Raw genomic sequence first — 26,270 nt, 5'->3', positions numbered from 1 at the left:
TCAACTAGTTAGTCATCGAGGTACTGCAAGACATGTATGCCCCACTTTCGCAGTGCTGCTGCCACCACTACCAGGCATTATGTGAAAACACAAAGAGGTGAGGCCAAGCCTAGTGGCAAGACCTTGTACTGGATGCAGGGACCCAAAATAGATGTGTAGGATCTTCCTGAGAGCTAGTAGAATAGAGATACGAGTATAAGACTCCTTGAGGTCAGGAGAGCAAAGTCAGTCGTTGAGTCATAGGAAGGAGGGTCCCCAAAAAAATGCAAAATTTCTAAGACTTGTTGAGTTTCCGCTACTCCTGAATCAAACAAACTTCCCCTCTCTTTTTCAGTGTAAGGAAGCATCAGAAACAGAATCCTCAACTCCTCTCTAGCAAAGGGCATTTTGATGGCATTTTGCTAGAGTAGAGCCAAGAGCTCCTGGTGAATTACTGTTTTCTAGAGAGAACTGAAACTAGACTCTTGACTGATGAGAGGGTGGTCTTTCACAACACAGAGAATAACCCTGCTCGATGATCTGAAGACTCCAATGAGAGGGCCATCTCTATTGAAAGATTTATAAACCTGCCCCCTACCAGAAGGGTATTCGGCACAGACAGCTGTATGACTGCAGTGCTCTTTAGGTAAGAGACAAAACTAGACTGTTGCTTAACCAATGAAGTTATGGCATCCCACAAGGTTCCATTCTTTCCCCTATGTTGTTTAATATCTACCTCGCTCCACTTATCACACTAGGGCAATCAATAGGGTTCTCTATTTTCGCTTATGCGGATGATATTCAACTTACTCACCCTGTTGATCTGGACAACCCCGCAGATATTTCTTCTATCAATTTGAAACTGAAACAAATCAGCCACTGGTTAAGCACAAATATGTTAGCCCTCAATATCAGAAAAACCAAAGCAATGATTTTCCCAGTTAAGGATGGTCTCTCCTTTTCCTACCCTATAATAATAAATTCAGTTCATGTTCAGATAGTTACTTCTATTAAACTTCTTGGTGTTATCTTCAATGGAAAATTCTTGTTTCATGAACAAATAAGTTCAGTAGTCAAGAAATGTTTCTACCACCTCTGAATGATTAGATCACTCGCCACTTTATTAGATCAATCTTCATTATATTTAAATCATTTTTATTAAACCACCAATAAAAACACAAGATACATTAAAGAACAGGTATTTAGGCATAATACAACTCCAATCCCCTAACCTCCCCAAACCCCCCACCCCTCCTGAGCAGCAGCAGCGGTAAGCACTCCAAAAGTTATAACAAAATCAGAATGCAAATATTAGACAAATCAAATATCCCAAAGTTGTCTTTGAACATAATGAGTAAAGGTCAAACTAAAAGAATACCAACACTGACGAAACAACCGGCCTGCTTTAGCAGACATGTCCACAATGTCTTTTCGTTCCAGTAACATTTGTTGTAACATTAATGCTCTCCACTGCGGAATAGAAGGAGGCTGAGGCGAGAGCCACTGTAATAGGACACATTTCCTGCCCAGCAATACAGTTTTCTGAAGGAAGGCCGCACAACCTGGTCTAGGCGGGTGAAAACGGATCTGTAAAGTGAAGAGAAAACTTGGATGCATCCTCCAGGAACAACCCCAAAGCCGAGCCACAGAGGACACCAGTTGCAACCAGAAGGCAGATACCAAGGGACAAGTCCAAAACATGTGTCCAAAAGATGCCATAGGCTGCGCGCATTTACCACAGCAATGTCCCGTACTTATCCCCATTACGTGAGCTCTCTTGGGTGGATAAAAGGCGCGCAGTAAGAACTTGTAATTTCGCTCCCTCTCCACTGATGACAAAGTAGAAGCAGTCCCCAAACGAATACCTTTACGAATCATATCATCAGAAAAAGGTATTTGGAGATCAGCTGACCATTTCTGGGCCAAGGTAATAAAGTCCAGTTCGCCAGAGAGTTCTTGCAGGAACTTGTGATAAGTTCTCAACGGTATGGGCTCTTGGGCTGTAAGACAAAGAGCTTCCTGTAAACTGATCTGAACATCCTCTCGCACTACCACCGGAGTCAAGGTCTGCAAGTAATGTTGAAGTTGTCAGTAGGCAAACCAATCCGCAGGGGGAAGATGAAACAGTGTCCGTAGCTCGGCAAAGGGAACAGGAAGACCTTTGTGGAGCACCGCCTGAGACACATACTGAAGGCCCACATTAGACTAGCGCTGGAATATTGCAGAGTCCAAGCCAGGAAAAATTCTCCATTGCCAGCTATAGAGAGGTAAGGTGTTCTGCAGGGAGAGATCTTCAACAGCCCATACAACATTTTCCAAGCCTTACGCATTGCAGGTAAAAATGGGTGTGAAGATAACAGAGGCAGGTCCGGCAAGTGGAGAGCATGTAAGAAATAACTAAAATGGTAAGGCTGAAAATGAAAACATTCAATCTCAGGTAATGAAAAACAAGTAGTATTACAAAACCAGTCATGGATATGACGTAATTGACATGCAAGGTTAAACCTAGACACACACAGAAGACCCGACCCCCCAATTAATTGGTAACATCAGCTTAAATAAAGAAATCCTAGCCCGTTTCCCCTGCCACAAGTAAGCAGAAAGATGGGATTTATGTTGAGATAAGTGTGTGGTTGTTAACATGATGGGAAGCATTTGTAATATATAAAGCCATTGGGGCAGTATCATCATGTTATAGAGAGCAATGCGGCCAGAGAGAGAGAGAGAGAGGATATTTCTGCCAATTATGGAGTGTGTTCGCTGTACGACGTAATAAGGGCAAAACATTAGCATTATAAAGCCTATCCAGGTTCTGAGGAATGACCACCCCTAAGTAAATCAATTGGGAAGGGGCCCACTGCAGAGGAAATTCTCCCTGCCAGGTCTGTTGCACCTCAGGCGAGGTCGGAAGCGCCAAAGACTTCTGTTTATTGAGGACTAAACCCGAGTAGAGATTAAACTCGTCTAGTAGGTCCAATGCTCGAGACAACAAACTATGGGGGTTACCCAAGGTGAGCAAAAGATCGTCTGCAAATGCCAACACCCGCAACTGGGAAGAACCCTCTGGTAACCCCGTGATCTCATCATCCCTCTGAAGTGTGCGTAACAAAGGGTTCAGATACAAAAGAAAAAGGAGGGGGGACAGCGGACAACCCTGTCGCGTCCCCCTGCCCACCGGAAAAGCGAGGGATCTCACACCATTAACCAACACTGATGCGGTTGGTCCTGAGTAAAGTGTTTGTACCAGCGTCAAATAACTGTTAGGAAGCCTGATATACTGCAATACCTGAAACAGGTAATGCCAATGAACCTTGTCGAAGGCTTTCGTCGCATCTAACCCAACAAGTAAACCAGGATATTGTGTCTGTTGTGCTCGAGAGAAAGCCAATAAAACCCGGCGAACATTAAGTACAGAATGGCGCGTCCGAACAAAGCCCACCTGTTCAGGCACAATAATAGTAGGCAACAGGGGCGCCAACCTATCCGCCAATACACGAGCCAAGATTTTAATATCAACGTTCAATAGAGATATTGGTCGATAAGATTCTATGTCTGTGGGCGATTTAGATGGTTTCGGAATCAATGTAATCAGGGCTTCATTAGCATAGCGGGAGAATGCACCTTGGTCTTGAACGGCCGTGTAGTAGTCTAAGAGAGACCCCCCTATAGAAGAAGATAAAATCTTAAAAAACTCAGGGGAATAACCATCCGGCCCCGGGGCCGTACAAGGCTTCAATTTCTGTATCGCCTGCAACACCTCCTGCAGATGTAAAGGTCTATCCAACAGGGCTACCTGGGCCGCTGTTAATCGAGGCATCCCCGCATCCTCCAGGTAGTCACACACATCAGGACCCGTGTAAGGGCCCGGTGATGCATAGAAAGCCTCAAAGTCAATTTTAAAGCTAGCCGAGATATCTACCGCGGATGTCAACATCTTCCCCGAGTTCTCCCGTATCATGGAAATGTATCTAGATCCGTTCCAGCTCTTAGTTATGGATGCTAATAGTTTCCCCGCTTTATTGCCATATTTATAAAATTGAAATTTGCGAAAAAACAACAATTTTTTTGTACGTTCATGGATAAGGGAATTTAACTCCACCAGCACTGCTTTGTACACTTCATTATTAGCCACTGTGGGATTATCTAATAAATCACGTTTCAACGTCACCAACTGACGTTCAAGCTGTACTATACGACGCGCTATGCGTCGGGTCCTAGTAATAACATAGGCGATGATGTCCCCACGTAACACTGCTTTAGCTGTGTCCCAAAATAATATAGGTTGGTCCATATGTGGGGCATTAAAGGAACAATAGGCCTTCCACTTTTCCAATAGAAATTTCTGGAAGTTGGCATCATTATGTAGATAGGAGGGAAATCTCCATCCTGACCCGGGACCCACGGGACCTCCCACTGCAACATCAAGCCAAATCATATGGTGATCCGACACTTCAAGGGGGCCTATTGTTGCCTCAGAGACCCGAGCAAACAAGGTTTCAGAAAGTAATTCTAGAAAATGAACCATATGCTCTAGACTGGTGTGTATAATCCCGCTCAGTAGGGTGAAGTAACCTCCAGGGGTCCACCAACCCCAAAGCTCGACAAAGATAAGGGATACCCTTGGTTTGTTTTACAGTCGCCACTCCCGTTGACCCAGAGCAGTCCATGCCCGAATCTAATACTTGATTCAAGTCACCCACTAGTATCAATGGGCAATCAGAATCCTGTAAACAAATATTAACCAAATTTTGGAAGAAAGAATGTTGATAACCATTAGGGCCATAGCCCACCAATAACCGAAAGGGCCCACCACGTCCAACCACTTTCACCAAAAGGTAGCGGCCCTGAGGACCACGCCGCAGGACCTGAACTGTGCATGGTAAGCCCTTCCTAATTAGTATGGCCACCCCTGCCCTCTTCCCTAGAGAAGAAGCATAGTGCAAATCCCCAACCCAACCTCTCCGAAGTTTCTGATGTTCTAAATCCGTGAGCCTAGTCTCCTGGAGGCAGGCTATATCTGCCGAATGATGCTTCAATTGGGACAGGATTTTCGTGTGTTTAGCAGGGGATGTAATTCCCGACACATTCCATGAAAGTATACGTAATGTCCGGTCACCCATAAGAAACCCCACCATGAACACCAAAGCAAGTAAACCCTCCAATAGGAAGTGTCCCAGGGCGCCCAGCCTCACCCCAAGACTCCACATGCACACTCCATTCAAGCCATTCAATCAGCCCTATAAAAGTAAACCCCAAACAACAAACAGAATATAACACAAAATGCCATAACAAAGCCGCTGCTGCCACCCAGAAATCCCCTTTCCCCCCCAATACCCCCCAACAATCCCAGAAACCCCCATCATGTGGGAGAAATGCAGGTCACGAAAGACGCCTCTTCCAGGGCCACCCTGACCAACTGAAAAATAAAGCTCTCGGGAGCCTTTATGACAAATTTCCCCTTCAAACATAGAAAGCTAACAATCATGTATCACTATCAAACCTCTCAAGGCAGGTAAATGTCCACACAGTCAGTCCGCCCCCGAACTGGGGTTACCAAGGAGCTTGATAAATTCAGCTGCTGCCTCAGGGGACTGGAAAGATTTCCAGACTCCATTACGTTGGATCATCAAGAGGGCCGGGTAATTGAATTGAAGCCTCTGTTTAAGCTCCGAAAGTTGCGCACAGAGAGGATAATAAGGCCTCCTCCGTTCCTGCAACGCCATAGAAAAATCTTGGCTACTGCGGACCAAAGTTCCATTATATTTCAAGTCATCCTTCTTAGCCCGATATTGCTGTAGTAGTTCCACTTTATGCCTGAAGTTCAAAAGCTTCAGGATAACCACCCGCGGGCGTGTTTCCAGGCCAGGTCGGGGGCCCAATCTGTGCGCCCGTTCTAAGCGCAAAGGCCCCACTGAAGGCGGGAGTGGCAACTCATCCCGAAGCCAGCGTTCCAGTACGTCCAACAATAGCCAGTCTGCAATCGTTTCTGGAATGCCCATCAAGCGCAGGTTAGAGCGGCGCGAGCGATTCTCTAAATCATCCAGCTTTTCGGCTTGAGCTCGCACCTGCAGCGCACTAAGATCTGCACCTCGAGCCGTGGAGGTATCCTCTAAATTTGAGACTCGCTGCTCCAATTCTGTCGTGCGAGCCGCGGCGGCTGCTAACAAGTTCTCAATGTTAGAGATTTGTGCAGTGAGCGATTCTAGTTTTGGCCCCAGTACCTGTGCAAGTGCCTCTTTTATATCACTCAGCGCGGTCTCCGTGAGATGTGAGATCGCCGCTGCGGGGCTCGCCGCCATCTTGGTCTCGCTAGGCTGCACTCGCTCCCGATCCTTTCTAACCGATTTAGCCTGCATGGAGTCTTGGGATCTTGTTATATATCTTTCCATGCAAGGATGATGTCCCAAAAGACGGTGTACCAGTGATTAAAGTGGGGAAAAAGTCTTAATTTGTGGATAATTATGCAGGGTAGCCCCGGAGCAAGCGAGGAGACGTCCTCACATGCTCATGACATCACGTGACCTCCCTGATCAATCTTCATTAAATACTCTTATTTCAAAAGCTCGAAAATTCGATCATGTCACACCTCTTTTGATCAATGCCCATTGGCTTCCCATAGATCATCGAATTTCCTATAAAATAATGTTACTTACATGCATGACTATAACTTCCGGCCAACCTGATTTCATCAACAGGTTATTAATTCCCCACACCCTCCATCGTACATAAGAACATAAGCCGTGCCTTTGCTGGGTCAGACCTGAGGTCCATCATGCCCAGCAGTCCGCTCACGCAGCAGCCCATCAGGTCCAGGACCCATATACTATCCCTCTATCTATACCCTTCTATCCCTTTTTCCTTCAGAAAATTGTCCAATCCCTTCTTGAAATCCAATACCGTCCGCTCATGCGGCGGCCCATCAGGTCCAGGACCTGTGTACTAGCCCTCTATCTATACCCTTCTATCTCCTTTTCCTTCAGAAAATTGTCCAATCCCTTCTTGAACTCCAATACCGTACCCTGTCCTATCACTCCCTCTGGAGGCGCGTTCCAGATGTCCACCACCCGTTGGGTGAAGAAGAACTTCCTAGCATTGGTTCTGAATCTGTCTCCTTTTAATTTTTCGGAATGCCCTCAAATTCTTGTAGTTGTCGAAAGTTTGAAGAATCTGTCCCTCTCCACTTTCTCTGTGCCCTTCGTGATCTTATAAGTCTCTATCATATCCCCTCTAAGTCTTCGCTTCTCCAGCGAAAAAAGCCCCAGTCTCTCTAATCTTTCAGCGTATGAAAGGTTTTCCATACCTTTTATCAAACGCGTCGCTCTCTTCTGAACCCTCTCGAGTATCGCCATATCCTTCTTTAGGTATGGCAACCAATATTGGACGCAGTACTCCAGATGCGGGCGCACCATAGCCCTATACAACAGCAGGATAACTTCTTTCGTTCTACTTGTAATACCCTTCTTGATTATTCCTAGATTCTATTTACTTTCTTAGCAGCCAATGCGCATTGTGCCGATAGCTTCATTGTCATGTCATGTCCACTATTACCCTCAAGTCCCTTTTCTTGTGTAGCTGTACCTCAAATTTCTGTTTCCTACGTGTAAGATTTTGCATTTCTCTACATTGAACTTCATCTGCCATCTCGTCACCCACTCCTCTAGTTTGTTTAGATCCCTTTGTAAATCTTTGCAGTCCTCTTTAGTCCTAGCTCCACTGAATAGCTTGGTGTCATCTGCGAATTTTATTACTTCGCTCTTCGTCCCCGTTTCTAGATTATTTATAAATACATTGAATAGCAGCGGTCCAAGCACCGACCCCTGCTGAACACTACTCGTGACCTTCCTCCAGTCCGAGTAGTTGCCCTTCACTACTACCCTCTGCTTTCTGCCCGCCAACCAATTCCTGATCCATCTGTGTACGTCTCCTTCCACCCCATGGTTCTTTAGTTTCCGAAGTAGGCGTTCATGGGGTACCTTGTCAAAGGCTTTTTGGAAATCTAAGTATACAATGTCTATGGGGTCATCTTTGTCCATCCATTTGTTAATTCCTTCGAAGAAGTGCAATAAGTTCATCAGGCACGATCTTCCCTTGCAGAAGCCAAGGCTTGTTTTCATAAGTTTATGCCTCTCTAGATGCTCCTCGATGCTATCTTTTATCAGCGCTTCCGCCATTTTCCACGGGTCACCTCTTGATCCTTTTTTAAAGAGGGGCATAACATTGGCTATCTTCCAATCCTCCGTGATCACGCCTTTTTTCAGGGATAGATTACAAACCTGCTGTAGTAGTTCCGCTATTTCCTCCTTTAGTTCTTTCAGTACTCTAGGGCAGTGGTTCCCAACCCTGTCCTGGAGGAACACCAGGCCAATTGGGTTTTCAGGCTAGCCCTAATGAATATGCATGAAGCAAATTTGCATGCCTATCACTTCCATCATATGCAAATCTCTCTCATGCATATTCATTAGGGCTAGCCTGAAAACCCGATTGGCCTGGTGTTCCTCCAGGACAGGGTTGGGAATCACTGCTCTAGGGTGGATTCCGTCCGGGCCCGGCGATTTGTCAGATTTTAATTTTTCTATCTGCCTGTGTACGTCCTCAAGGCTTACCGGTACTTCCATGGATGTTAATTTCTCTGCTTGGTCTCCTTTGAAAATTTGTTCAGGTATGTTGGATGTGTCTTCTTTTGTAAATACTGACAAAAGAACATGTTTAGTCTTTCCGCCACTTCTTTCTCCTCCTTCACCACTCCCTTCCTATCTCCGTCATCCAGCAGTCCCACCTCCTCCCTAGCCGGCTGCTTCCCTTTAACATATCTGAAGAACGGTTTGAAATATCGTGCTTCCCTGGCTAGCCTCTCTTCATATTCTCTTTTTGCTTTTCTAACCACGAGATGACATTCTTTTTCATACTTCCTTTGTTCATCTAATCAAAACCTGCTATCCATTCCCTCTTTAAGACACATTAACACAGTGGTCTCAAACTCAAACCCTTTGCAGGGCCACATTTTAGATTTGTAGGTACTTGGAGGGACTCAGAAAAAAAATAGTTAATGTCTTATTAAAGAAATGACAGTTTTGCATGAGGTAAAACTCTTTGTAGTTTATAAATCTTTCCTTTTGGCTAAGTCTTAATAATATTGTCATTTATAGCTTAAGAGACATATGATCAAAAAACTGTTTTATTTTACTTTTGTGATTTTGATAAACATACTGAGGGCCTCAAAATAGTACCTGGCGGGCTGCGAGTTTGAGACCACTGCATTAACACTATGCGCACTAATATCTTTTCTGTTGCGGCCCCTACCATCTGGAACTCAATACCAAATTATAAAAGAGAAATTTCATCACTTGATAAATTTAAAAGTAACTTGAAGGCCTTTCTTTTCAAAGACGCATTTGGAGTACAACAGTCCTTTTAAGGACGACAATTGAAACTTGTTCCTTGCCATTTTTTAAAATAATTTTAACCTATTTTACAAGGTACCAGACTATTTATTTATTTTTTTGTTCCCCTCCCTTTTGTTTTGATCCTTCTCCCTCTCTTTCTCATTATACAAATGTATTTCTACCCTTCTCCATTTTGTATCGGTATGTTAATGTTTGTCTGTGCGTTTGATTGTTTGTAATATTAATTGTATTTGTTTTTAACTTATGCCCTTTTTATTTTTATATTATGTAAAACTGCTTTGAATTTTGATAAGGCGGTATATCAAATTTTTAAATAAACCTAAAACCTGTTACTTTGGCCCCTGTTGCTTGGGTCATGAGGACTGAACACAGCGCTATAGAGAATGAAGGGCAGGAAGTGTATAATGATGCTTAGAATGTAACAGCAGGTCATCTTAGTTTTCTGAGTTTCTTCTGGAAGAGGAAGGGAGAAGAAGATTGTGACCTGGGGAGAGTTTTTATAATGTCTGTATGCTTTTTGATCAAGTTAGCTACCTCAACTTTAAATCACTAAACAAATTGTCTCCCCAAAGGACATCTTGCACTGTAGATTCAAGCTCAAATACTCAGCCACACAAGGCAACACGTCATATCTTTGCTGTAGAAGTAGCCGTGTAATATCAAATCAATCAAAACTACATCTTGCCAGATATTTACAACAATGAAGAAGCTTCTGTGGAAGTAGCAAGTCCATAAAGGAGAGAATACTCTTCAGCATAGATTTATAAATGGTGGAATACAGCTGATAATCCAAGATGTGGTTAGGAAGCCTTGAGGCCTGGTATACTCATCTGCCAAAGAAGCCTAGCCTTTCTATCTGGAAGAGAAGAACGAACATGCTTTAAAGTGGCATTCAAACTAAGGAATTGGGGGTGGGGTGGGGGGATGTTTAGTCAAAATGGAGAAATTGGGTTCTTATCTGCTAATTCTCTCTTTTAGTCCCTCCAGACTGGCACAGAAACTTGATGGGTAATAGCTCATCACAACCAGCAGGTACAGACTGAGACACAAATTTCTGGCTGTAGTACTAGTGGGCTGTGCAGTCCCAAGTACAACTGTAAGAACATAAGAATAGCCTTACTAGGTCAGACCAATAGTCCATCAAGCCCAGTAGCCCGTTCTCACGGTGGCCAATCCAGGTCACTAATACCTGGCCAAAACCCAAGGAGTAGCAATATTCCATGCTACCGATCCAGGGCAAGCAGTGGCTTCCCCCATGTCTTTCTCAATATGATACTATGGACTTTTCCTCTAGGAAATTATCTCTAGGAAATTCCTCCAGTCTGCTCGCAGTCTCCATCCGTAGAAATAACGTAACGAGGCAAATCAAGTCACATCAGGGTTTGTTTGAAGGGAGCTCAGGAAGCTAAACCTATGTTCACAACTCACAACCAGAATCGTGTGATTATAATATATAAGAAGGGTGCTCTCAGTGTGAACCATCAGCGATAGGAGTCCAGCTCCGACACTTCACTTCTGGGTCACGGCGGTAAGCCTCCACCCCCACACCATCATCGAGCACCCTAAGTGTGCTGCAAATTAAGTAATTCAATAAATCAATCAAATAATAAACCAGTGAATAAATCAAATATAATTCAAACAAAAATACCTGAGCGATCCCCAAACAAAACCCTGCCAGCCAGACCCCCCAAAAACATTCAGCAAAATCAAAATCAAAAATCACCATACAAAAATTGAAAAAGGAATACTTATCTGAAAAACTTCTCACACATTAACAAGCAAAAACCGCGCCAGGAGAAAAGGTTCAACCACGCTGGTTTCGGGGAGGAGCTCTTCTTCAGGAACCTGACCCCCGACGAAAGCAAAAACGAAGAGGTCGGCTGGAGGGCGGTCTCCATCCAGCAGGTGGAGATGGTAAACCTGTGCAGTCTTTCCCTGGTTTAGTGTAGGGTTGTTGGATTTTGCTTAAATTTGCCTTCTTGTCCCTGTTTGTGGTGCCAAATTGAGCTTGAGGGACCCTTTCACCCTCTCCCCCATTTCCCCCACCTCCCCAAATTTTTAATTTAGAAGTGCCTCAGCTGTAAACCTTGCCACCAAGTAGGCATATAACTTAGAGAGCCAGTGGGATCTGTTCTAATTAAAATTGTATTGGGGGGAAAAAAAGTCCTGAAGCAGTGCCCATCTGAAGGGAAGCTTTCAATTAAGTTAACTGAATTTTATTACTAACCAGCACTTTTTCTTTTTCCCTGTAGCAGTTTTTGCGATGAGCACTTTTAAGCTAAATGTGCTCATTGTGCTCCAGGGGTGCGGTTGATGCGGCCGGCATGTTCACTGGCCTCCATGAAGGGGAAACCTCATCGGCTTCAGGTGCCAATGAGCAGGATTCCCCTTTTGCATGTGCACTGAAAGTCAGCAGTGGGCAAGTCTGGGCACCCCTACCGCCCACACAGGATTCCCCAGCCCCACCTTCTATAACACTAAATTTAGTAAAATGAGGAATCTAAAATCTAAATTAGAGTTAACTGTTTTAGAGACAAACAAGGTCTCTATGCCCCTTTCCATAACACCTCCCACTACTACCAAAGAGGCCTCTGTCCTGGTTTGACTCAAGTAAAGAAAATTTAGCAGGTAAGACTACATTTTTCATTCCATTTTCTCTACCAAGCAAATCCAAAACTTATGAGATGTTAGCAAAGTGAGTTGTGAAATAAAACCCTTAGTTCAAAACAGGAGACCAAAAGGCATTGACATTTATAATGCTTGGAGAAAGAGTGACAACCAGGTGGTGATTATGCAAATGTCAACAAGAGAAATAGACCGATTTCATCCAAGATGCTATCATAACCCTGGTTGAATGAGCCCGATGACCTTGAGGGCTTCATTCCCTAAATATAGGCTAATCTAATCACCTCCTTTAAACAGCACACAATAATTGCTTAGAGAGCTGCTTCACCCTTCTGAGACCCTTTAAACAGAATGAACAAGTGATCTGGCCTGTGAAATGTGTTTGTCACCCAAGCTGCACTCTTTGTACATCTAAATACCTTAAGCACTTGAGGTCAACTCCTTAATTCTTTTAATGCAGATATCATCATTACCCAACTACAATGAAAGGCCAACACTGTTTTGGGATAAAGATGGAATCATCCTAATAGGAACACTTGCAAACTTTATCCTACTGGGAACCCTTTTAACATTTCAATGAAGCAACTCAGATATTGTTCTAGAATCTAGATGAACAACAGATTGCTACCAAACACATTATTTTTTAGAGTCAGATCTTTCAAAGGATGTCTTCTTGACTTGTTCATAGTGCAATATGGCCAAGAGTCCAAAACAACAAATTGAGATTCCACAACGCATCTGGCAGACTAGCACAAACAAATTTGAAGGTGTTTGAGAAACACACATCTGGATAAAGCCCCCATTGTGGTTCCTTATGACAGTGTGTTTCAAACTGTGTGCAACGGCACAATGGTGTACCCCAAAGAGAGTTCGGGTATGACTCAAGAGATTCCAGTATTTTACTTTATTTATTTTTTAAAATAAATTCTTTATTCATTTTTCATCTTATAGCACATATATATAATAAACATTTATCAATAAATTCATCTCTTGAAATTTATCATTTATGATATTCATAGATAAAGATTTTATCCCATCCCTCCCTCCCATTCAATCAAGCATTCAATCAAGCATTCAATCAATATAACACATCAATAAACTTTCCTAATAATCTAAACTTTTAATAAATTTAGATTCCTCCCTCCCAACCCTTATATCTTAATATTGTAAATATAATATAAACTGATGTCTACTCATTGCAATATTTTGTCAATGGTCCCCAAATTTCTTTAAATTTATTAAAATTCCCTTTTTGCACAGCTATTGTTCTTTCCATTTTGTAAATGTGACATACCGAATTCCACCAGAAATTATAATTGAGTCTATTCCAATTTTTCCAATTACTTGTGATCTGTTGTATGGCAACTCCTGTCATTATCATTAAAAGTATATTATTTTTTGATGAAATTTGGCTCTTTGCTCTCATTGACATGCCGAATAAAATCGGATCATAGGACAATGCCACATGATTCTCCAGTAAGCAATTCATTTGGAGCCAAATTGATTTCCAAAATGCCATAATAAAGGTACAATAGAATAATAAATGATCTAATGTCCCAGACTCAAGATGACAGTGCCAGCATCTATTTGACTTAGAGGAATCTAGCTTCTGTAATCGAACTGGGGTCCAAAATGCTCTATGTAAAAGGAAAAACCAAGTTTGTCTCATAGATGCGGATACTGTACATCTCATTCTCCAAGACCAAACTCGTGGCCATTGAGACACATTAATTTTATGCTTAATCTCAATGCTCTAAATGTCTCTATGACCTGTCTTTGTTTTTTTATTCATATATCCAGATATCAATTTATACCACTGTGCAGCCTGATGTCCCAGGAAATCTGCCTGAAAGCACAAGAATTCAAAACCATACTGATTATTAAGATTTTTCCATTCAGGGAACCCCTCCTGAATAGCCTGCTTCAGTTGCAACCATAAAACTTTGTGATTTATTAAGGCCATATTTATGTTGCAACTGTGAACAATCCAGCAGTTTACCATTTGAAATGACATCACCTAAAATCCGTATACCTGCAATAATCCAGTGCTTCCAAACGAGTTTAAATCCGCCAATTCGAATCTTGGAGTTTAGCCAGATTGTTTGATTTAATGACTTATGAATGTATAGGTTATCAATGTAAAGGTTATCAATCATCAACAAAGCGTATTGTTTTCCATGTATCTATTAATATTCTGTTCTCTTTATATACACTAGGCATGTTAATACTGAGAACATGACATAATCGCAAAGGGAACATGAGTCGTCATTCCAACCATAACCAATCTGGAGTATCTACCATGAGCTCTGGGAGGACCCAATACATACCTTGGCGTAAAATATAGGCTTGATGATACCTATAAAAATTTAGGAAATTTACCCCACCCTCCACAATTGGTCTTTGTAAAGATTCTAAAGCAATTCTGAACATTTTACCAAGTCAAATAAATTTTGTATGAATACAATTTAATTTTTTATAAAAGGACCCTTGAAAAAAAAAACTGGTATCATACTCATTTGATAATAAACCACAGGCAATATCATCATTTTGATTATTTGAACTCTCCCCCACCAAGAAAGATGTAAAGGATTCCATTGCTCACACATTTCTGTAACCTTCTTTAATAAAAAATTTTCATTCTCTTTCACTGTATCCTCCAACGTGTTTTTAATCCAAATTCCTAAATATTTTAATCCATCTTCTTTCCATATAAAAGAGAATGATTCAAACAAACCCTTTGTGCAATGTACATTAAGTGGAAGAATTTCTGATTTACTCCAATTAATCTTATATCCTGAAATTTTCCAAATTTCTCAATCAACTCAAGCAAACATGGAATGGTAATTTCTGGATTCCTCAAATGAAGCAGTATATTATCTGCATATGCAGAAACTTTATATTCCCGATCTAAATAAGGAATACCCTGTATCCCCTTAGCTTGTTGAAAGGCTAATAACAAGGGTTCTAATACAATATCAAAAAGCAAAGGAGATAGTGGACAACCTTGTCTAACCCCCCTCTGCAAGTTAAAACACTGATAAATTATTATTTATATACAATCTTGCAGTAGGGGAACTATACAATGTTTGAATCATTTGTATCAATCCTGAACCTATACCAAACCAATCTAATGCCTGATACATGAAGGTCCATTCCACACAATCAAAGGCTTTCTCCGCATCCAAAGATACAGAGAAAGCAGGCTCATTCATGGATTTTGTTAAATTTAACATATGAAAAGCCAATCTGGTATTATTAGAGGAATGTCTCTTAGCAACAAATCCAGTTTGGTGCATATCAGTAATAAAAGGGAGAGCTTTGGCTAAACGTAAAGCCAATGTTTTAGCCAAAAGTTTTTCATCTACATTGATTAACGAGATAGGCCTGTAGTTTGAAACCAAAGTGGGATCTTTATTTGGCTTCAGCAAAACCATAGTTAATGATTCTGCCATAGTACCTGCAATGCAACCCTTAGTTAGTTGAGACTGATATAAATTTAATAAAAGAGGTAAGAGGGTAATTTGGAATGATTTATAAAATTCAACTATGAATCCATCACCACCTGGAGCGGATCCAACTCTAAGAGACTTCAACGCTGTTTCTAATTCTTTTAATGATATAGACTCTTCTAAACTTTTTTTTATATGTTTGGGAATTTTCGGCCCTTCAATAAGATTCAAAAATTGTAATCTATCTTTTTCTCTATTTTCATAAGGCTCAGAAGAATATAGGTCTTTATAAAAATTTAGAAATTGACTTAAAATACTTCCAATTTGAGTATGTGTATCACCTTTCTTGTCCTTTATTGCAACAATTTTTGTTGTTCTTTTCTTTCTTTAAGATAATTTGCCAATAATCTTCCCGCCTTATTTGAGTTTCCATAATACAGAGTTTGTTGGGAAAAGAAATCTTTCCTTATCAATTTTGAAGATCTCATTATATTTACCCTTTGCTTTTAAAAAAGCCTATAGAGTATTTTGCTCCCATTTATTAATTAATTTAGATTCCAGCTGTTTTATTTCTTTTTCCAAATTAGAAAATTGTTTAAGTTATTTTCTAAGAAATGTCGAATATGATATAATATTACCTCTCATTGTAGCTTTAAATGCATCCCATAATGTTTCTGAGGTAATTTCTTTTGAAATATTAATTTGAAAAAATGCAATCATTTTTATTTTAAATTCAAGAAAATTTGAATCTGCAATCAATGTATTATCGAATCTCCATACAGATCTGTTATATTCCTGCTTATCAAAATTAAATTCAATCCATATACCACCATGATCCGATAAAATGATTGGATCCATGGAGGCTTTAATCACTTCTTGTATTATTTGATTTGAGACAAAAATATAATCTATTCTTGAAAAAGATTTATGAACTTGTGAGCAAAAAGAAAATTCCCAATCATCAAAATGAAGTATTCGCCATTACAGTGTTCCCTCTAAGCGGGCGGGTGTTGTGAGCAAACTTTTTTCACCGTGAGCCAAAAATATCGGGCGCCAGCAAGTTATGAGCCAACTCGCCCGATTCTCCTCTCGCCGCCCTGCCATCTGCCGTACGCCTCTTCCGATTGTGCGCTGTGACGAGAAACGTGTGCGCTGCGATGTAATATTTTGTGCGCCAGCGCAGCTTAGCGGGAACACTGGTTCAAATGGTTTTATTTATTTCCCCAAATTTATTTTTGTTATACGCATTGAAAATATTTGATATTGCGTTTAAATCAAAATCTCAATAAACTTGAAACGAGTTCCCGTGAGATTGTGGGAGGGTTAAATACTCAAAACTTAGAAGTTTTTGCTACGCCAGCTTTCTGGTATCTTTACATACAGTGGCGTACCTAGCATATGTAACATCCGGGGCCCATCATTTTTTGGCACCCCCCCCCCCCATCTGTAAGAAAAACATGATTTTTAGTAACAAACCACACGTCACACATGAGTACCTAGGAAAAGGCAGCATCTTACATATTGCAGTGAGCAGTACATCAATACACCCATTGTAAAACTAAACAAGCCAGACCAGCACAGATCAATCCTACACCGTCAATCCTAACAGAAAACACACAGAACACAGAAAACACCTTCGCCTAGTAAGGAATATGTAATCACAAACTAACCCCTCCCTCTTTTACAAAACTGTAGTGTGGATTTTAGCTACGGAGGTAACAGCTCTGATGCTCATAAAATTCTGAGCATCAGAGCTGCTACCACCAAGGCTGGTGCTAAAAACGCTTCACAGTTTTGTAAAAGGGGGGATAAAATAAAAATACATAGACAAAGGTTAAATTGAACCAGCAAGAAGCTGGACTCTGCATACAATGCTTCACAGAAACAGTGACACATGTCTCCTAAAGCAATAAATAAATAGAAATTTTTTTCTACCTTTGTCTTCTGTGGTTTCTCCTTTCCTCATCTTCTTGTAACTCTCTTCCTTCCATCCACTGTCTGCCGTCTCTCTTCCCCTATATGGCATCTTCTCTCCTTCTATGCCCCTTCCAGAAACTGTATGCCTCCCCCTTCCATCTCTCCTTTCACCCCATTGGTCTGGCATCTCTCTCCTCGCCTTCCCTCTCCCACACCTCTCCTCATAGTCTGGTATCTCCCCTTCCCTGATTCTCTGGCATCTCTCTCCTTTCCTTTTCTTCCATCTTTCGCTCCCCCTCCATGCTCTCACATCTCCCCCTTCCTTTTCCCTTAGACTGGCATACCTTCCTCCTACGCTCCAAGCCCTGGCATCTCCTTTAATTCCCTCCCTCATCTTCCTTCTCCCTCCAGCTGGGTACCGCAACACTCTTCCCTGCAGCTCTGCACTTCCCCACAATTGCCATGCTTCGGTTCCTCTTCTTCCTTCCTTCCTCCCCCCCCCCCCGCGGGACCCTGCGGCACCATCAACTCTTACTCCCTCTAATGTCGGCCCTGCAGCTCCAGACTTCCTCGCACCTTCTCCCCTCCCCCTTTGGATCGCTATTATTTTAAATGTTATAGCCGCGGAGCTGTATCCATCAGTGGAGATGTCTAACCTCGGCCTGCCCCGGAACTCTTACTGCAACAGTGACTTCCTGTTCCTGCCTAGACGGGCGGCTGCTGCAGTAAGAGTTCCGGGGCAGGCCGAGGTTAGACATCTCCACTGATGGATACAGCTCCGCGGCTATAACATTTAAAATAATAGCGATCCAAAGGGGGAGGGGAGAAGGTGCGAGGAAGTCTGGAGCTGCAGGGCCGACATTAGAGGGAATAAGAGTTGATGGTGCCGCAGGGTCCCGCGGGGGGGGGGGGGGGGAGGAAGGAAGGAAGAAGAGGAACCGAAGCATGGCAATTGTGGGGAAGTGCAGAGCTGCAGGAGCTGTTATAGCCGCGGAGCTGTATCCATCAGTGGAGATGTCTAACCTCGGCCTGCCCCGGAACTCTTACTGCAGCAGCCGCCCGTCTAGGCAGGAACAGGAAGTCACTGTTGCAGTAAGAGTTCCGGGGCAGGCCGAGGTTAGACATCTCCACTGATGGATACAGCTCCGCGGCTATAACATTTAAAATAATAGCGATCCAAAGGGGGAGGGGAGAAGGTGCGAGGAAGTCTGGAGCTGCAGGGCCGACATTAGAGGGAGTAAGAGTTGATGGTGCCGCAGGGTCCCGCGGGGGGGGAGGAAGGAAGGAAGAAGAGGAACCGAAGCATGGCAATTGTGGGGAAGTGCAATCCCCCCAATGCGTCCCCTTACCTTACCTCCCCTTACCTTTGCGACGCGTGTGTGCGCTGTGAAGAGAAACTTGTGCGCTGCGATGTAATATTTTGTGCGCGAGCGCAGGCCAGCGCAGCTTAGCGGGAACACTGTCGCCATATATCTTTCAAATCATAAGACTGTACTAAATTATCTAATCCTAATGGCTTCATAATTTTACTTGGTTTTTTATCCAATAATGGATCCATTACAGCGTTAAAATCTCCAGCCACAACTACATTAGAAGCAGCCAGTGGGAGTAGAATTTGTTGTAACTTTTTGAAAAATTCAATTTGATTTGTATTCAGGGCATATACATTAAACAATGCCAAGGTATTATTTCCCATGCTCATTTTTACATGTACCCATCTACCCAATGGATCAGCCTCACACAACTGGAAATTAGTTATACATTTTTTATTTATCAGTATGGCAACCCCAGCTTTTTTCCTAATTGCAGAGGCAGAAAAACATTGCTTCACCCAACCCCCCTCAAACTTCTTTGATTCTATCATTGATAAGTGTGTCTCTTATATATAATAAATGTCAGCATTCTGCTGTTTCAAAAAGGCCAACATTTTTTCCTTTTAATTTGATGGTTAAGACCATTAACATTTAATGAAAAGATTTTAAGTACCATTATAAAGTTTAATTCCCAATAACATTATCCAACATGAATATTTTGATTTATTTAAATTACAATGAATAGACACCACTACCCAGCTTTAAAATTTTTTTAAGATAAGTATTTCCTTACCAGCTCCCCCCAAGCCCCCATTAAAACACCCCCTTCACCTCTCCCTCCCCCACCTCCCACATATATTGACTGTCTTAGAACACACATAAAATTAGTAATCGCAATACCCCCTCCCCCAGGCAAATTAATCACATCATTTCCTTTTTAATACTATAAATTCATTAACATCCCTACTCCATAATTATTAAGAAATATTTCATAAAGCCCTCTCCCCAATAAATCATTCAATAAATAATAAAAATACAAAATGAATATATAAGTTTGTAAAACATTTCTTTCCCTATTATCTCCATTCCCTCTTATAATCTTAAAACCATTTAATATTCAAACTTAAGAAACTTCAGATCAATCATATCAATTAAAATTCCCTTTAGAAGAACTACATTAGAAACATAGAAATAGACGGCAGATAAGGGCCACGGCCCATCTAGTCTGCCCACCCCAATGACCCTCCCCTACCTTTCTCTGTGAATAGATCCCATGTGTCTATCCCATTTGGCCTTAAAATCAGGCATGCTGCTGGCCTCAATAACCTGAAGTGGAAGACTATTCCAGCGATCAACCACCCTTTCAGTGAAAAATAATTTCCTGGTGTCCCCGTGCAGTTTCCCGCCCCTGATTTTCCACGGATGCCCCCTTGTTGCCGCGGGACCCTTGAAAAAGAAGATATCTTCTTCCACCTCGATGCGGCCCGTGAGATACTTGAATGTCTCGATCATGTCACCCCTCTCTCGAGTGAGCACAGCTGCAACTTATCCAGCCGTTCCTCGTACGGGAGATCCTTGAGTCCCGAGACCATCCGGGTGGCCATTCTCTGGACCGACTCCAGTCTCAGCACATCCTTACGGTAATGCGGCCTCCAGAATTGCACACAGTATTCCAGGTGGGGCCTCACCATGGATCTATACAGTGGCATAATGACTTCAGGCTTACGGCTGACGAAACTCCTGCGTATGCAACCTATGATTTGCCTTGCCTTGGATGAAGCTTGCTTCACTTGTCTTCATGTCTTCATGTTCTCACTGACGATCACCCCTAAGTCTCATTCTGCTTCAGTTCTTGTTAGGATCTCGCCATTAAGGGTGTAAGTCTTGCATGGATTATGGCTGCCCAGGTGCATGACTTTGCATTTTTTGGTATTGAAGCTGAGTTGCCAGGACCTAGACCAGCACTCCAGTAGGAGTAGGTCGTGCATCATGTTGCGGACATTGAATTTATGTCTGTTGTGCTTTTGCCCACTACATTGCTTAGTTTGGCGTCATCGGCGAATAATGTTATTTTACCTCGCAGCCCTTCTGCCAAGTCTCTTATAAAGATGTTGAATAGGATCGGGCCCAGGACCGAGCCCTGCGGCACTCCACTGATTACCTCCGTCATTTCGGAGGGGGTGCCGTTCACCACTACCCTCTGAAGCCTATCTCCAAGCCAGTTCCCAACCCATTTCGTCAATGGGAACAAATTGCAGCTCTACACTCTCGAGGAACGTAGGGAGAGGGGAGACATGATCGAAACATTTAAGTACCTCACGGGACGTGTCGAAGTGGAAGATGATATTTTCTTTCTCAAGGGACCCTCGGCCACAAGAGGGCACCCGCTCAAACTCAGGGGCGGAAAATTTCATGGCGATATCAGAATGTATTTCTTCACAGAGAGAGTGGTTGATCATTGGAACAAGCTTCCAGTGCAGGTGATCAAGGCAGACAGCGTGCCAGACTTTAAGAATAAATGGGATACCCATGTTGGATCCCTACGAGGGTCAAGATAAGGAAATTGGGTCATTAGAGCATAGAGAGGGGGTGGGTAAGCAGAGCGGGCAGACTTGATGGGCTGTAGCCCTTTTCTGCCGTCATCTTCTATGTTTCTATCTAATGTGTCGCCCAATCCTATAGAAATCATCTTGCTCAGCAACCTGCAGTGTGGTACGCTATCGAATGCTTTACTGAAGTCCAGGTATACGATGTCCAGGGACTCCCCAACATCCAGCTTCCTCGTCACCCAGTCAAAAAAGCTTTTCAGGTTGGATTGGCAGGATCTCCCTTAGTAAATCCATGTTGACGGGCATCCCGTAGATTCTCCTAGTTCAGGATCGTATCCAATTGGCGTTTGATTAGAGTTTCCATTAGTTTGCACACTATTGATGCGAGACTCACCGGTCTGTAGTTTGCTGTCTCCATCTTGGAGCCTTTCTTGTGGAGTGGAATGACGTTAGCCGTGTTCCAGTCCAACGGGACGTTACCCGTACTAAGGGAGAGATTGAAGAGCGCGGATATCGGTTCCGCCAAGACATCACACAACTCCCTGAGCACCCTGGGGTGTCAGGCCCCATTGCCTTGTTAACCTTAAGCTTTGACAGCTCGCAGCTCGAAATTACTAAACGGGTCATTTGCGTCAACCCTTGTCTGTAGCTGAGGGCCATGAAAGCTCCCCTGAAGTTTAAAAAAATTCAGGGAAAGATGTTTTGGAGGTGGGGGGACCTTAACTCTGGCCCCAGAAACCCTAAAAAAAAGTACCAATTTTTTGAACACCCCCCCCCCCCCCCTCTACAATTTTTCTCATAGGGATAATGGGCAGTATTTGCTGTGCTGGTGCTTACCTTGTTAGCTTTCCTGCAGCCCAACTTCTGGAAAGTATTTGAGGTAGAAAATCTCTCATCATGGACCCAAAACTTGAGATCTTCGGGCTGCCAGTTGGACCAGACTTGACCAGCCGCAATGGGGGGAGGGGGAGCAAAAACACAGCCAGCTCCCTAAAGCTCAAAGGGACTCATACAGGGGCTACACAGGCTGCATGCACTCAAGTCTCTGATCAGAAGACAAGCTGGTTTCCAGAGGAAGAGTCCCCAAGCTTTTAAATTGCACCAAGCAGGATGGCTCAACAAGTACATCTTTTGGTTAACCTGCCCATGTGGAATATGCATCCTCTCCTAGGCAGAGCTGCCTCAAATTGGGGACTTCTAGGCACTGAAGCCTCTCAAAACAGATAGAAAAATACCCAAAAATAAAAAAAAACAAACCCCCGAAAAGAGCAGTTCAGAGCACACCTTCTCAGTTCGCTTGCACAAGGAAAAATTGAAGGAGGGTACTATACTCCACTGGTGTAGGAGTAAGAGCTGAAAGATGTGAATGACATCCTTCTGCAACAATTTGTGACCAGAGGATATTCATCTCAACTACAGATTCCCATGTTTATGTAAAAGAATGCTGTATTTGTCAGGAAAAACACAACTAGCACACACTGTGGCAGTAATTGCTAAAATGTCTTAGTGCATGAGCAGTGACTGACTCACACACTGATAGAAGGGAGACATGTTAAATTAAAAAAAGAAGAGGAGGCTGGGTTTGCATTCTATCCCACACAGACTCCATCACTTCCCCAAATATATAAAAATCACAGTGGACTCCCCTTCCTACCCTTGACCCAACTACTCTGCCACTGATATAAAATACCTATTTGCAGCATCTACCCTTCCCCCCAAATTTTATTAAAAAAATAAATAAAAAAAAAAAAAAATATATATATATATATATATATATATACACACATATATGCACACATACACACACGAGGGCTGTTCAAAAAGTATCAGACCTTACAGAGGCTGTCAGTCGCTGGCAGACCACCGATGAGAGAGGAAGTACAAGTGAGCGCTGGATTTTCTTTTTTGACAAAATGACAGAAAAAGTTTAACAACGCTACTGCATTAAATTTTGTGTAAAACTTGGTGATTCCCAAGTGGAAACAATCCACAAGATTTAACAGGCCTTCGGGGACGAAGCAATGGGCACCACACAGATAAAGGAGTGGTACAACCGCTTCAGAGATGGCCGCACATCAGTGGAGAGTTAAGCACGTTCTGGTAGGCCTTCAACATCCAGAAATGATCCGTGGTGCCGACTGTCAGCACTCGATTAACACGCGATACGATATTCTTTCCTGATTGACTTTTTAAGCAAGATCAAACTGCGTGCCACTGTATTGTGCACTTCACCCATCACGTCCTTTAAGACTCCTGATGCAGGCCTGAGGGCCGAAACATGTACATGTCGAGTCATTGAGTCGTGAATGTGTCATTTAGATGTTTTGAACAATAAAGATCTTCATATCATCAGACTGATTGGAGGACCCCTTTTTAAGTGCACATCTCTCTTATTTGGACAATTCCACTCTGGTCATCACAAGTATGCACCACATGGCACAACCATCACCAAGGGGTACTACCAAGAGGTTCTGCGTCACCTTCGTAACGCTGTGAGATGCAACTGGCCAGCGGGCAATGGCAGCTCCAGCTCCATCACAATAACGCACCTGCCCATTCTTCACATTTGATACAGAGTTTCCTGGCCAAACACAACACACCTATGATTCCTCAGGCTCCCTACTCTCATGACATGGCTCCGTGTGACTTCTGGCTTTTCCCCAAGCTGAAAAGGAACAGATTTAGTCAAGAGAAGACATCATGCAGAATGCGACGGACCAGTTGCAAGCAATCTCAAAAGAGGCATTCTAGCGCTGCTTCAGACAGTGGCAGGACCGTTGGAAGAAGTGTATGGCAGCTTTGTAGGAGATTAGTATAAGATTGTTGTATCTGAATAAGAGAATTTTTTTTATGAATAAAGGTCTGATACTTTTTGAACAGCCCTCGCATTTACCGATAAGGACAAGAGGTATACTAGACTGACAGACCCTCATCACCCAACTCAAAAAGTTGAAAAGCAAGAACAGTGCCCATTCAATCCTGCCTCCTATGTCACTGTAATTCAAAATGGTAGTGCTGACCCTTAGAAAGGTTCAGTCTACAAGACTTTTGCCTTACTAGTAGACTGACCCCTAGCAAGGTTCAGTCTACAAGACTTTTGCCTTACTTGTAGGTTGACCCCTAACAGAGTATCCCAACATACCATCAGGGGCAGCCTATCAAATAAGTTTATCTGCATTGCCCTTGCTTCTAGTTCACATTTACACTAATTTACATTTATGTATTTTACTTCAAGTTTGCACTCTGAGGCAGATGCATGACTTGTGTAGATTAAAATTATATAAAACAGAAGATAAATTGAATACCACAAACCTTTGTTGTCTGCTGCAATAAATCCTAGAATATTTTCATGCCGCAGCATCACAGTCTGATAAATCTCTGCCTCACGAAACCAAGAACGCTCTTCTCTTGAAGAAAATATCTTCACTGCAACCTCTTCACCTCTCCACTTGCCCCGCCAAACCTCACCGAAGCGGCCTTTACCAATGCTTTCTTGCAAAACAATGGTCCTTGCAATTGTCCTTTGAACAAGCAGGGGTAAACCTGGAAAAATGATTCACAAGTAATGAAAGACAAATCTAAAGCTGTAAAGTACACAAATGTGTGTTAAGAGGTCTGAATAGATGAATTGTTCTACCTTTCAATTTTATTCTTTCCAACCCAGTTATATATGCTTTGACCAATTTTGACAGTCAAAAGAATAGGGGGTGACCTACATGCGAGGATCAGTCTACCAACCTTCCCTAATCATACATACATCAGTTCCAACATGCCCCTTCCTATTTCTCCCATCAAGGTCTTCCCAGTCCCACTGGCAGCAGCTGCAAGCATAATGTCTCGTCTCCCTTCCTAATGTCTGTTCCTAGCATTCCAAAACCATTTCAGTGCTAGCATAGGGCCTTAGATCGCAGACCTATGTTCAGACGCGCTGCCGGGTCATGCTCTCCAACAAACTGGAAGTGCATCATAGGAACTCCAGTAATGCACATCTGTCAGATGGAATGCAAGATCCAGCAGCATGCCTAAGTGTGGTTTCTGTTCTGGAAGACTCCATGCAGATGTTTTGGAGCACCAGGAAGAGGTATCAATGAAAGAAGTGGAATGGAGACAAGAGGGGGGAACAACAACTCCTGGATTCTGTATAGGTTGTTCAAATTTGGGTGCAGATCCCAGATCTGCATGTAAATTAGTGGTTAAAACTACAGCCTTAGCACCCTGAGGTTCTAGGTTCAAACCCACGCTGCTCCTTGTGACCCTGGGCAAGTCATTTAATCTCCCCATTGCCCCAGGTACATTAGATAGATTGTGGATAGACAGGGAAAATTGCTTGAGTATCTGAATAAATTCATATACACTGTTCTGAGCTCCCATGGGAGAACGGTATAGAAAATTGAATAAATGAATGAACAAATCACTTAATAGGCAGTAATTAGGAGTTGCTTGCTGATCTGCCCTATTCTATAACATGTGAACCTAAAATTTCATAGCATGCAACTCCAAAGGGGCCTGGAGGGGGGCATGGGCAGATCGGGGGTTTTACCAGAATTTAAGCATGATGTTATAGAAGCGCGATGTCATTTGTGTACCCAACTGTCATCAGATGGGCGCCAGCATTTACACTGGCCTTTGACAGGCATAAATTCACACCCCCAAAGTTGAATGCACACCAAGCTAATATTCTATAAAGGTTGCCCTTACTTGGAAGGAGCGACTCGGCAGCGAGAAGTTCCAGTCTAAGCAGCCCCAAGTCACGCGTGCAGGAAGCTTCTGTTCCAACAGGCTGGTATGTCTGCCCCAAAAGGCTTGAAGGGGCTGACCCAGAAGTCGCACTCGCAGGTTTGTTTTTTTGTCGTCCGCCATTGGGAGAGAGGGTGCGAGGGTTAGGGGAAGCTGGATTTTCAAGGGGGGAGGATGCTGCTGCACTCGCAAAGGGGGGAGGGAATTGCTTGGGCTGCTAGACGTGGACTGGCTGGAGCTGAAGGGAAGGGAAAGACAGTTGCTGGATCTAGCCTGGGGATTTGGTGGAAAGGAAAC

At 42.9% G+C, this 26,270-nt stretch overlaps 1 protein-coding gene across 1 annotated transcript in view; it reads right to left on the bottom strand.

The window, feature by feature from the left end:
- Positions 1–26,270, bottom strand: part of LOC117353639 (TGF-beta receptor type-1-like) — a 198,858-nt gene that overhangs the window by 115,055 nt on the left and 57,533 nt on the right. The window contains 1 exon segment of the mRNA XM_033929807.1: positions 24,549–24,779. Within this exon segment, the coding sequence (XP_033785698.1) occupies positions 24,549–24,779 (231 nt within the window).

The sequence above is a fragment of the Geotrypetes seraphini genome, chromosome 2 (assembly GCF_902459505.1).
Source record: "Geotrypetes seraphini chromosome 2, aGeoSer1.1, whole genome shotgun sequence".
In the NCBI taxonomy this organism is placed as follows: Eukaryota; Metazoa; Chordata; class Amphibia; order Gymnophiona; family Dermophiidae; genus Geotrypetes; species Geotrypetes seraphini.
This window is presented reverse-complemented; position numbering and strand designations above follow the sequence as displayed.